General features: G+C 42.8%; 1 protein-coding gene across 1 annotated transcript; it reads left to right on the top strand.

The window, feature by feature from the left end:
• Positions 1-330: 330 nt before the first annotated feature.
• On the top strand, positions 331-13,107 carry eps8l3a (EPS8 signaling adaptor L3a; the record flags this gene model as incomplete). Its single annotated transcript, XM_080848380.1, has 19 exons — positions 331-395; positions 513-580; positions 887-951; positions 1,173-1,328; positions 1,798-1,947; positions 2,346-2,422; positions 2,696-2,817; positions 4,525-4,679; positions 6,241-6,361; positions 6,617-6,690; positions 6,786-6,860; positions 7,277-7,422; positions 11,357-11,546; positions 11,817-11,839; positions 11,946-12,051; positions 12,306-12,407; positions 12,519-12,613; positions 12,840-12,972; positions 13,078-13,107. 19 exons carry the CDS (start codon positions 331-333, stop codon positions 13,105-13,107), a joined length of 1,953 nt encoding a protein of 650 aa, XP_080704506.1.
• Positions 13,108-13,712: the final 605 nt, after the last annotated feature.

The raw sequence follows: 13,712 nt of genomic DNA, 5'->3' as shown, positions 1-13,712 counted from the left end.
GTGAGAGGGGGCAGTGTGAAACTGAATTAATTATTAACGAAGACTACGACTTCTGTAAAACCACAACATGGGGAAGAAAAGTTCCTCCACTTATTTGACTCAGGCACTATAACTATCTGCAGTGGACTCCATCGTCTTAAAGAGTTGATGACAATAATTTACATGAGTGAGGTCTGTCACACTTGTCTTTTTAGTATAATTAAACTATGATGTTTTTGTATAGACACAACAGTGGTGACAGTAAACATTTAAAGGACTTCATACGATCAGTGATCAAGATGATTTATTTCATTCCTTCTAAAACAGGTGTTTGACCAAAGACAGTCCAATATGTTCCAAGGTGGTGATCCTCACAGCTTTGAGACCAGCAGCTATGCTAGCTCTGTCATATCCAAGTAGGCTGCGACCCTCAGACAAATATTCACATTCTAGTATATTTCTTTTTTGTTTTTCTGAAGTTGAATGTCAGCAAGTTTCAAACTTTTTATTTTTTTATGTCTTGCATTTCGCAGTGGCTTCTCGGTTGAGACGTCCTCTCAAATATCAAATGTATCCAGACCAAGTGGCAGATCAATATACAGTGAGTTGGCCACTGGTCAAAACAAAACTTATTTTACTGATCACTGTTGAGATTCTAGATATTATGGCTTTTATTGTAGCCACACATTATTGTTTTGCTACAACATCATCAAGGGTGTTAACACTATACACAGAGTCTTGTCAATATCATCTTTTGAAAATGAAAGATTTTAGACACGGAAAGATTTATCACTCATTATTATCTGTACTACAGGAGAAAATTACATTTCAGGAGAGTTACACTGTCATGCAGTTAACTTGTCAGTCCTCAAGGTGTGTGATTGTTTGTTTAATGTCTTCTGAACAGTGCAGAGAAAAGAATATGTGGAGAACATCAACAAACAGATGGGCTGCTGCCACTACAGAGTTGAGGTACTGGGCTCCCACAATGCATTTCTGCCTCTCAGAGACTCACATCTGAGATCCAAGAGACCATTTTACAATGTGAAAGATACACCTTATAGTAAATTAAATGGAATTGCAAAACACATGTATATTGTGAATAACATAAAACCCTAAAACACAGAAATTAAATCATGGCGTATGGCTTTGCTGTTTAGTAATCTTCTAAATCCTCTGAATGTCCTCTCCAGCACCTTTTCACCTGCGACATGGACGGCTGGGATGTAAGGCTGGACGACTGCATCGACCGGCTGAAACTGCTGGAGGCTACGGGCGCCGTGTGGAGCCAGGACATGATCCTACAGGTGCAGGATGGGAGTCTGCGGCTCATCGACATCGAGACACAGGTGAGTACCTACTTTACCTCGGACACTGGTGGCCGTCCCCTTGAGCTCAGCCTGAGACTGCCGGCCTGAAGAAGACAAATTTGTGAGAGGTTTGTGAGAGGTTTGCAGTATAGGGCCTGAGAGGTTTGCAGTATAGGGCCTTAGAGGTTTGCAGTATAGGGACTGAGAGCAGGGACGTGCACAGGAATTTTGAAGGGCAGTTGCTCTGCCCTGGAAAAAAGGGGCAACACGTTAATTTTTGTCACTGCCGCTGCCACACCCCCGTCCCCTGATTGCCAATATCATTTTAAACTCTTACTGCCGCGATTATTTTGACAAGGCATGCATGAAGTTCTGCAGCCGTAATACTATTTTAAAAATATATATATTTCCTTCGGAGGGGCAACTTCAGTAGAGGAGGGCAAACATGCTTGCACCATTCTTTCTCATCTCCTCACACCTCCTCTGCTCCTCTCTCTCCCCCTCTTAGGAGGAGCTGGAGAGGCATCCCATCAGCAGTGTCGCAGACGTGCAGGCAGTGCTGGACAGCTGCGTTTACAATTCCCTGCTGACCGTGTCCATGCAGAAGGAGGGGAGGAGTGGCACCAGCATCTTCATGTTCCAGTGCGAGGCCCTGAGGGTCAGTGTCACACAAATGTATCTAGGCTAGCAAATAATTTAGGCTAGAAATGTTAGGCTAGGATTCTTCGCTCTAAGGCATGTGTTCTCATGTGCTAATAGCTCTGTGGCTGTCAGTCAATAAGAGACCTTTGAGGTTCTGTTTAGAATTCTTTGATGACAGGCTCTTTGTAGAACCTGTTTAGGATCAATTTAGCCATCAGCTTTACTAGCAGTTTGAAGCTGTAAAGAAGCATGTTGCCAGGTTCTATGTTGCCAGGTTCTATGTTGACATGTTCTATGTTGCCAGGTTCCTAGTGTGTACCGTCTGGTACCACCTTTTCACAGGTCCTTCCCTCTGAACATATGTGACATACAAATTCTGACACAAAACATCTTCTTTCTTTACTACTTATTCAGGCTGATTATATCAAACGAGATATAGAGAGAGTCATCAACCACAGAAAAGATAACCGTGGAGATTACAGACAACCCAGGTGAATTTCAGCCAAATTGATCAAAAATTACACTAACTTTTTCAAAAGTAATAAAAACCTATACAACTGACAAGATAGCCTATGGGAAATTTGTTAATAAAAATAAGTGGTGCACTGGTTTGTGTATTCAGAAGCATAGATTAGTTCTCATAGTTTTCTATTGCAGACAAATAGTGGGCATACTGCAGTAAATATTGACGTGATGCGTTCTAGGAAAACATACGGAGCTGGCGGCGAATCAAATCTCATATGTTAATATGTCTGGTGTTATAGGGACAACCTGAGAGGCATCATGGCAGCCAAGATGAACGGTGCCCTTCAGAACAACAGACCTCCTTCAGAGGAGTGGGATCGCCCAGAGCGCCCCCCCATGGAGTGGGACGCCCCAGACTACGGTAAGCAAACAGATAAAGCTTTATCAGGGGAATATGACTCTGCCTCCTGGAAACAGAAAGGCTGTCTGTATGTTCGAGACAGACAGACAGACAGACAGACAGACAGACAGACAGACAGACAGACAGACAGAGAGAGAGAGAGAGAGAGAAAGAGAGAGAGAGAGAGAGAGAGAGAGAGAATTCAATGGGAAAAGCATCCGATTGAGACCTTGCATGCTGAGTTCTGCAAAAGCATTTTAAAAGTTCACAGATGTGCCATACACAATGCATGCAGGGCAGAATTAGGCCAATATCCATTGATTACAAAAATACAGAAAAGGGCAATCAAATTTGGGAAGCACTTAAAAAGCAGTGACCCCAACTCCCATCATTATAAAGCCCTGCAATACCAAGAGTTGAGCAAAGATACATGTCCCCTCACTCAGCTGGTCCTGAGCTCTTCAGCTCTTCAGATCCCCACACATACACTAACCCCCTACTAACACCTCAGGATCAGAACAGAAAGGCACCTGAAATTAGGATAAGCCAAATTGGAAAAACAATTAAGCAAAATTACATAACCCATTGGGAAACACAAACAAAGACACAAAGTAAAATGCAATTCTATCTGGCCCTAAACAGAAACTATACTTTAGCACCCTATTTGACCCTGATCACAGACAAAAATCTGAGAACCACGTTGACAAAGTACAGACTCAGTGAACACAGCCTGGCCATAGAGGTGGGTAGGCACAGGCAAACCTGGCTGCCCAGGGAAAACAGACTCTGCCCCCATTGCGAACAAGGGACAGAAGAGACAGAGCTGCACTTCCTAACGCAGTGCACCCAATATAAGGACATAAGACAAAAATATTTGAAAAAGATTGGTGAGGTCCTCCCTGAGTTCCTGCTGGCGAGCAGTGAGGAGAGGCTTACATACCTCACTGGAGAGAATGAGCAGTGCCTTGTCCTAGCTGCACAATATGTATCTTCTTGCCATAAACTGAGGGACAGCTAATTGTTGTGCTAATCCCCTGATGATAGTTAATATGTATTATTGTTCCCACTTCCCCCTTTCCCCTTCTGATGTATAGATATATGTATTGTTTATGTAATCACTTATATGTATTGTTTATGTAATCATTTTTTTTTTTATATATATATCCAAACCAAATGCTTTGGCAATACTGTAGAACGTTATGGTCATGCCAATAAAGCTTCTTTTGAATTTTGAATTTGAATTTGAATTGAGAGAGAAAAAGAGAGAGAGAGAGGGAACCAGATTAGCCTTTGTTAAGTAACATTGGAATAAGACTGTGAGATTATAATGTTTGATAACTCACTAGGAGGTGGTTCCCCTTTCATCATGGATTAATTGGTTTGTACAGTAATAAAAGATTCAGCCCACTCCTCCTGGGTGTGTCTGGGTAATCCATATCAAAACAATTCAAGAGCATTTCTTGTCAAAGATGCAGTACATAATTTGCTCCACCGTGATTACTTTAAGTAAGAATTTAAGGCTTCATGAGGTTCAGACAGAAGTAAAACAGCAGCTGTGGGATGTAGTTGCGAGATGGCACCATACGTACAGTTGTTTTGTGTGCTGTCTGATAAGAGGCACTTACCATGACTGGGTGGATGTATGTGTATCTGTAAGACGGTAATGCTTATCTAGTGAAGGAGGGGCACGCAGTGCTAATGCTGGGTGCTGATGTGTTCTCTCTGCAGATGATAGCCCTGTGCCCACACCCACTCCTGTGACCCCGCTTCCTACGCCCCCCACCAACAAACCCAAGCCAGTGCCAAAGCAACCGCAGCCGTCACCCCCTCCACCGCAGAGGACCCCCACCCCCCAGCCCTACACAGAGAGGGAGAGAAATGTGGTCTGTTTTTTATTCATTTTCATTGAATTTACTGAACCCATTAGGAAGACAAGCCATAACATTTATTCCCTTGATAAAGGCCTTAGTGCAGGGGTCGGGAACCTTTTTTGCCTGGAGAGCCACTTTTACCATTTTTTTTTATCTCAGAAGAGCCACAAAAAGACAGTTACAAGAAAAAGTTTGGATATTTAACTAACAGTTACTTTTATTCAACAGAGTATTTTAAATACATTTTCTAGTAGTTTTTAAAGTTATTGCACTAGTAACTTGAAATGTAAATGGCAATGGGAAATGACAGAAGTTAACAACGTTACAGCGTAACAACAACATGAAGTTAACAACGTTGACAACACAACACTCGAAATTGAACATTAGGCCTACCAGAGATTAATGCGACTTCTGGTGCTGCATAGACTTGCTGATGGCCTTGTAGTCTGGCTCATATTCTGTGAGGTGAAGCTTCATGCAAGCATTGAGGCTTTCGTCGTTTAAACGCGAGCGCAGGTTCGTCTTTATATTTTTCATATGTGAGAAAGATTTCTCGCATGCATAAGTGGAACGGAACATGGGTAACACGGCAATACTAACATATTGCAATTTACAATATGAAATGGGCAGTTTATTCCATGTTTTTAGAAGCAGTTCGTCTTGAGATGGAAGCTTTCCCATGTCAGTCCACTTGTGTTCGCTCGCAAGCTGTGCTCGCTGACGTGCGATTCCTTCCAGCTGATCGTTCAGTGATTTGAACTTGCCCACCCAGATGCCAGACGAGGTCAGGTCGGCAACCTCTATTTCGAAATCTCCGATAGAAACACCAGGGATGCACAATACGTTTTTTCCTTTTCAATATTTTTCTCTAGCCTATCAACTTTAACAATGGAAGTTTTCTCGTTGACGGAAATGTAGGGAAATCTGTGATTTTGTTAGATATTGGCATGGCAACCAGCCGCGAATGTAACAATATTTTGCAGGCTATGGTTACGGAGTAAAGTGAGGTGGAAAGTTACATTTAAATAACTCAGATAGACCTACGTATTTGTCACGAAGCCTTGTCATTTTAATATAACTAGTATTGACTGTTATTTAAGCCTTCTACTAGGCCTAGGCTGATCTCTTGATTACACGTTTTTTTTCTCCGTGTTTTTCTCCAACCCATATCGTCCGAGAGCCCCGGCCATCAGCAAAAGAGCCAGTGGTGGCTCGCGAGCCATAGGTTCCCGACCCATGCCTTAGTGACTTTCTGCTCCCACATTACCCGGTGATGAAACAGTTTGAAATGCAGCAACTCCTCTAGGCTCTGTTACAGCTAAACCTGTTACAGCTAAACCATCTAAACCACAACACACTTCTCAGTGCCTGGACGTACAAAAACATTTCAGAACCCGTAGCCCCTTGCCCCTTGCCCCTTGCCCTTTGGATGTAGCCTGACTGGTTGGTCTGAGTGGTCTGTTTAAGACCTGTTTGACAGTAAAGCATCCATGTAATACATATACAGCCTCAGTGAAGCGCCCTGGTGGGCAAAGGGTTGAGGATTTGTCTGTCCTGTGTGCGCCCCCTACAGGATATCTTGAATCACGTGATTAATGACATCGAGGCTTTCATGGGCAGGGTGGCCGCAGTGGCGCCCAAAGAGCACAAGAAGAAGAACAAGAAGAAAAAGAATAAGAATAAGAAGTCAAAAGGTAAAACACTTCAGGAGACATAATATATCATTTGCAATAGAACAATAAAAACAGAAACATGTATTTCACTTTATTCATAATAGATGATTTCACACTAACCCCCATGTGGGCCAAACTAATGGTAAAATTACAATAATAATTGGCCTAAGAAGCAATACTAATTGCAGTTTTCAGACATATATTTCATTTTTGGTTTATATCGAAGCAAAAGGAGTTGCATTTTAGTCAACTCTGTGTTCCGTCTCTCTCATTTAGTTATTGTAGGCCTGCCCTCCCCAGATGAGTTTGAGGTCTGTTTTCAAAAAATCAAATTTGGCTTCAACCTTCTGGTAGGTTTCCACTGACACTATAAACCTTTAATGATACTTGTACTTCTTCATACACTGTCAAGTGAACTCCCTTCTTCCTTGTCTTGCGATGTCAGGTAGAACTAGAAGGGAAGATCAACGATCCAAGTGCCACTGATCTGGTTCATGTCTTCTTCTCCATTCTTACTTATGTAAGTTGAAGACTTCCCTATACTATTCTCTCTAGTATACCGAAGCGGAAGCGTTTTCCAAACTTAAGCCTTGCTTAACCCCTGATACCAATAGGCTGGGGCTGCTCAAGTCAAAGCTAAACCATACAGCCAGGCCCACTGTCTTTCTTGCTCGGGCCCAGGGACAAGATGATCTGTTTTTTTGACTGCTTTTGCTAGTTGTGGTATCATTGAATGTCAAGCATTATAGCAGAATTCTCAGGATGGCTCTGGATGTTGAAAACCATCTTGTACATATAGCTTGGTACCTTGGTTGGTGTGTTCACTGACTATCCTGCTTACACACTGACTATCCTGTTCTATCACTGTGATAGCAACTGCCTGCTCTCCCTCTCACTGAGATGCGTCTGATCTGATCTGTGGTTGTCCCGCTGCAGCTGGTGGACTACTGTCCAGAAGAGCTGCCCCCGTCCGTCGTCGTGCCCCTCCTGAGCCCACAGTGCATCCGGCTGCTGAGTGAGGAAGCCACCGTGGAGGAGGACGCATTCTGGCAGACCCTGGGAGACGCCTGGAACATCCCCAGGTAGAGAACACCCCAGATTAAAACAATATCAGCAGCTAGATAAATAATAATAATAATGGATTTTATTTTTATAGCACACTTTAAAATACAAAGAGGTCTCAAGGTGCTTAACATGGTCACAACAAAAATAATGCAAGGTAATAGGAGTGCAAAAATAGCAATTAAAACAGTGCATTCTAAAAACAACACAGAAAAGAAATAAAAACAGAAACCAGGACTTTAGGCGAAGGCAGATATAAATAAATGTTTTTTTTTTAGGTGTGATTTAAAAGCAGTGAGGGAATCTAAAGCCCTATTGTTCTCTGGGAGCTTGTTCCAAAGTCGTGGCCCCAGCGAGGAGAAGTCACAATCTCCCATTCTGGTCATGTTTGTCCGGGGAACTGCAAGCAGGTTTGCGTTTCCGGACCTAAGAGTCCTTGATGTAAGATGAGGGGTGAGGAGGTAACGCCTTCATGGCAAGATGCATACTAGATTTAGAGACTGTCAGCAGGTAGCATAGAGTTTTCAACAGGTAGTTGATATAACATATCAGGAGAGGGAATGCAAATCCACATGGAATCAAGGATCCAGGGTTTAGAGAATAGCAGCAGGTACATACATTCTCTGACAAGGAACATTGTGGGTTAAGGTTATATCTTCAGAAAGGTAACTGTAGAAAATCATGGTTATAATACAGTGGTGTGGTGAACATGAAGCAGTTTTGCAGGAACAAGTGTCATGTAAGGCCAGGCAGAGAGGCCTACGTGCAGAGATGAAGGTCAGGCCAAACAGAGAGGCCTGTTTTCTTAAACCATGACCACCCAGTTGACATAGTTGTTCAAAGGCAGCCAGATATAAATGAAAAGGTTTGTGCAAAGGGGATGCGAAACTCATCAAAGAGCAGGTAGAAGTTCCCAAGACAGAGCCAATATATCATAACCGGGAGACACACACACACACACACACACACACACACACACACACACACACACACACACACACACACACACACACACAAGCGCGTGGAGCCCATATGTCATATACGGGAGGGGTGAAACTTCAGATAAGGACATAGCTGCTCATTACAAGTCAGCATCTTGAAAGGTGCTTCGGCATTAGTGAGCAGAATATTCTGATTGGCTGACCTTGGATAAAATTAATTGGTTTGAGAGAATCTTCAGATTGGTTCAACTTGGATATGTTTTGGCTTTTGGATTGGAAAAGCATAGTGACGAAATATACCATTTCCAAAGTTAGTGCATTGGTTTTTGACTGAGCTGCTCCATGGACCACCACTCCGATTTGAATAAAAGTCTGCAAGAGTAAATAAACTTAAATTCATGGCATTCAGTCGCCTGACTCTCATTTAAGTATCAACTCCAACATTTGGAGAGATTGTTTCTCTACAACAGTCACCAGGTAAGGAACAGCCCTTAAGGCTTTTTTATGGTACTCCGTACGACACGTTTTTAGGCACATAGGAACGCCTTCAGGTAGCTGGAACGCCTTCTCAGGTAGCTGGAACGCCTTCTCAGGTAGCTGAAACGCCCTCTCCGTGCTCTCCAGAGCCGTCGGACAGCTCTCCGTGTCCCCGCAAAAATTTCTGTCGGTCCGCTCATGGCGACGGATACTCCTTGGCCGTGATTGGCCCACTACGACATCATTTCAATACGACATCAGCTCCGGAAACTAACATTTCTGGACCTAGCGTTTCCTGTTTAATTACCTTTATATCCATATATGAACAACAGCCACTGTCAAAGGTGCAGATCCTTTCCTTGAAAGTAAGTAGCCTACTGCCAGAGAACCAGCACGAGCGACAGCAATTAAAATATTTGTCCAAACGACCTGAGCCCCACGGAGTCAATGTCTCAACTGTTCATACTACTGACACATTGACGTATTTTATGAATAGCCTGCCTTTATTTAACTCCGGCATCAACATATACTATGCACTCGCTCACACTCGCTGTGATGCACTGCACTCGCTGTGATGTGTTTTCCTTTCATTTCACAACGTATTTACTGTATAATTAACGATAGCAGTTGCCCCATTCGTAAACATTGCTACACATTTGATTTGCTTAAAACACACAAGTACCTAGGCTACTGTCAAATCAGAAAGAAAACAGCGGTCACTCGGCTATTACCTAACCAATACCTTTCAAACACGGTGATAGGATGAAGGACAAATTAGTTGGGAATACTATCAACAGGTTGACTTCACTAGCCTACTTATAAAGATATTTCAAATATGGAATGTTCAATGCTTAATCGCGCCAGCCGCAGTATTTCAATTTGCCAAGATGATGAATATGGATTATCCGTGTGCTCTGCCCTGCTATTGTTCTAACAAAAGGCCTACAATATTCCTTTTGTTTGAGTGTGGTTAGTGCGATATTCTAGTTAGGCTACTGTATATAAAGGAAGGCATTGCAACGGGAAAATCTCCTGAATCTCTTCTCATTGTGCTCCACCTGTCACGTCTCTGCGACCCACAAGTTGGGCTTCCACCACAATTCGAGACACGCTGCCGTTGGGGGAAATAATTACTATAGTTCATGTTTACTTGTATGAACTTTTAACTATTTCATGAAAGGTGTGGACTTGTACAACACTGTCAGTCGTTCAGATGTTGTGCCTATATCGTATCGTCTCGTCACATGATCAAATAGAGATTACAAAAATTACCCAGAAATCATTGCAAATCTGAATATGACGAAAATACCAAGGAAAATAAGAACGTATTCATTTAATTTAATCGTTTTTTAACAGTTTCTATAGTGTAAGATAAGCATATCATTTTGTTGTAGATCGCAACTATTTCTCCCACAAAAAATACCTACCATGAAAGAGATAAGTTTGCCCTTTCAGGTGTATATCTAACATTAGACAAAGCATGAAAGGTGTGTGTCTGCTGATACCTGTTGCATTTCAGTAGCGACAGCTGGTGAGAGGGAAGTAATTAAAAGTAGTGGAGGAGAGGGGAAGCCAACTAACGATTTCCATCGCACGAAAATGTCATGGGGTAGCTTGTCTTTCGGCACTTAAACCGTTACTCCCCCTACTGTTCTGGAAGAGAATTGTTTTCAGCACCCACAGCCGTTGGAGTACTATAAAGGGACACAAATGCTAACTAGTACGTACTATCCTGCCGCCCGCCCACTGTCCAACTATCCGACACGACCGTTTTGAGTACTGTATAAGGGCCTTTAGAGCAGTGGTTCTTAACCTGGGCTCGATCGAACCCCAGGGGTTCGTTAAGCCACTCTCAGGGGTTCGGCAGGGGTCAAGACACACACAGTATAGCCCGGTTCACACTAGCAATGTTGGGCCGTTTTTAAACATACCTACGTGTTGAAGAAATCATATTTTATTTTTCAAATTACGAAGGGTTTGGCGAATGCACTGATGAAGCTTGTAGGGTTCAGTACCTCCAAAAAGGTTAAGAACCACTGCCTTAGAGAGATCTCATTAGCAGGCATTGTTGCACAGTTGGGGATCATAAAGCATATAGCATGGAACATCTCAGGGCAAAGAACAGGGAATGGCCAAAAACAGGGAACATCCCCAAATGGCATCAATTCACTGTTGGACACTTTCAAGGGAAGAGCACATCTCAAAGCAGGGAATGCCCTAGCTTAGGGGGGTGTCACGACTAGCCCTGCTGGGGTGTGTGTGCTTGGCTTCGTACCTGCGTAGGTGTATTTATGTACCAGATGGGCTGTTCTGCACCTGTACCCTAGTGCTTTCTGATATATATATATATATATATCATATTATCATATATATATATATATATATATATATATAGTATATATGATGGGCTAGCTTCACAATTCAAAGAATCAATACAGTATACAGTCCATATTGAGGAAAGGGGAGGTGTTAATATTTCTGTTACAGTGTGTCTGCCTCTGCCTACTCATGACGTGTGTGTGATGTTCTCCGTCAGTACACAGTGGCCGGAGGAAGACGACGACATTGCTGATTACCTCCCTGTGTTTGATGATGACTGGCAGCCCCCGGACGTCATGTCTGAGAGTCAGCCATCAAGCCAGCCACCGAGTCAGCCATCAAGCCAGCCACAGAGCAAGCCAAGCAGTAGGCAGCCCAGCCAGCGCACCAGGAATGAGCCAGTGCAGGTCAAAGACACACACACACAGGAATACAGACAGACAGACAGACACAATCACACACACACACACACACACACACACACACACACACACACACACACACACTGTCTAACATACAGTCACAATAAATCAAACTCGGAAGTGATGCTCTTTATTAAATTTGGACATAATGAATCCAATGTTCAGAATGAGATAATTAGCTAGTAAGGCCAGCTTCAGGTATTATGCTATAGTCTTGCCACACCATCACACTGAAGTGTTGCCATCTCTTCACAGACGCCGTGGAAACCACCAGCAGAGTATGTTTGCTTCTTCCTCCCCTGGATTTCTGCTTGTATCATTTGGTCTGTGGCTACTCAAGTGTCTGTCTCACCCACAACCATATGCCTCTGTGTTTCACTGCAGGCTCGAGGAAAACGAGGAAGCCCCTGCCAACAACATGCGCGTGATCTTTGACTTCACTGCCAGGAACCAGAGCGAACTCAGCATCTCAAAGGGAGAAATTGTCCAGGTGAATTAAAAAGAAGTTGAATCAGTAAGACTGAGGGGATGAGAGAGTCATTACATAATGCTCATTTTGCAAACCCCACCTATTAAAATTAGAAACTGGTTGCCAGGGAGATGTACAGTATGTGTCCCTAAATCATATTAGGTCACCATTAATAAGGGAGCACTAAATGGCATGGATACTCGCAAATCCACATGTAAACAAGAGCAGCATCCTGCAGGCACTGCCTTGAGACCTATCCTCTCATACATCTACAGCTGTTGGACATGTCCAAACAATGGTGGAAAGTGCGAAATGACATCAAAGAGGAAGGCTATGTCCCGAACAACGTCTTGGAGCCACTATACAAAAAGGATGAGGTAACAACATGACCACCAGCATGACCTGTCCAAAGACCAAGAGGCATATTATTCCAATAAACAGGGTAGTGATGTCATCCTAATGCTTTACTTTGCTCCTGTCCATGCCAGGAACCACAGCCAGTGGTGGCCACCCCAAACTTGACCAAGAAATCCAAACCAGCAGAAGTGAAGGCCTGGCTGGAGTACAAGGGATTCAATAAAGTGTAAGTGGTTGTAAGTGGTAAGATATGACTGATAGTAGCATGGCTTTTTAATCAAGCAGCAGCATCATGACAAAGTAAATGCTAAAGTGGTAATTAATTACAGTGTAAATTGTGATGTACGTTCTGTGTATGTTATGTGTTCATGCATTTACTGTATGTTTGTGTGTGCAAATAACGTAGACTTGTTAGCTAATCCTGAGCTGTGCCGTTCCTGTGTTTCCCACAGCACGGTGCGTTGTCTGAGCATGGTCAGTGGCGCCTCTCTCCTCGGGATGACTCGTGAGGAGCTGAAGATGGTTTGTCCCGACGAGGGGGGACGGGTGTTCTTCCAGCTGCAGAATGTGAAGTCAGCAAATGCCGTGAGTAGCCATGGAAACCTCAGACAACCGCACAATTCATAGAGGGGAACCACCCACCACAGAGTGGCTCTTTATTCAACTTTTCTTCTTCATTTTTCACTCTAGTTGGCAAGTGAAATCAGACGTCTGGAGTAACTACTCAACAAGATGAACTGGACCAGGCAGAGAATCTGTAGGACTAGAACCTTACTAGTTTAAGTGTTCTGCCATTTGGATATGGGAATTATTCTCCAGAACTTATGGCCACACCTTCTTTTGCACACATAGTTTAAAAAGAGTTTGGAAAGGTTCATCGGAAACACTGTACTTTGCTGTTAATGTATAATGCTAATTTAGGTATGAGATTGTAATTCTTGGTACTCCTATTCTCCTTGCTATTGTAACATGAATAATCGCCCTGTGGGATCCTCCATTTTGCTGTTCCCATTGAAAAAATGATCAGACCTGATGCCACAAGCACATACATCCTATTCATGTTCAATTATGTACAACTTCATTCACACATAAAAGACACTTTCCCTTTATTTATGTTTACCTGTATTTTACCATAAATGTTTAAGACTGCAGTACAGATTTAAATATTTACCTCTTCATCTTCATGATATTGCAGTGATAAAATAACACTAATGAAATGTTGCATGTTGTTATTTTTAAAATAGTCTCAACATAATGCCATACGTGAATTTTCTTACCCAGAATTGTCTTACTACGAGTTGATGAATAAAAGGAAATGAGTGGCA

Source organism: Sprattus sprattus (genome assembly GCF_963457725.1).
Source record: "Sprattus sprattus genome assembly, chromosome: 12".
Lineage (NCBI taxonomy): Eukaryota > Metazoa > Chordata > Actinopteri > Clupeiformes > Clupeidae > Sprattus > Sprattus sprattus.
This window is presented reverse-complemented; position numbering and strand designations above follow the sequence as displayed.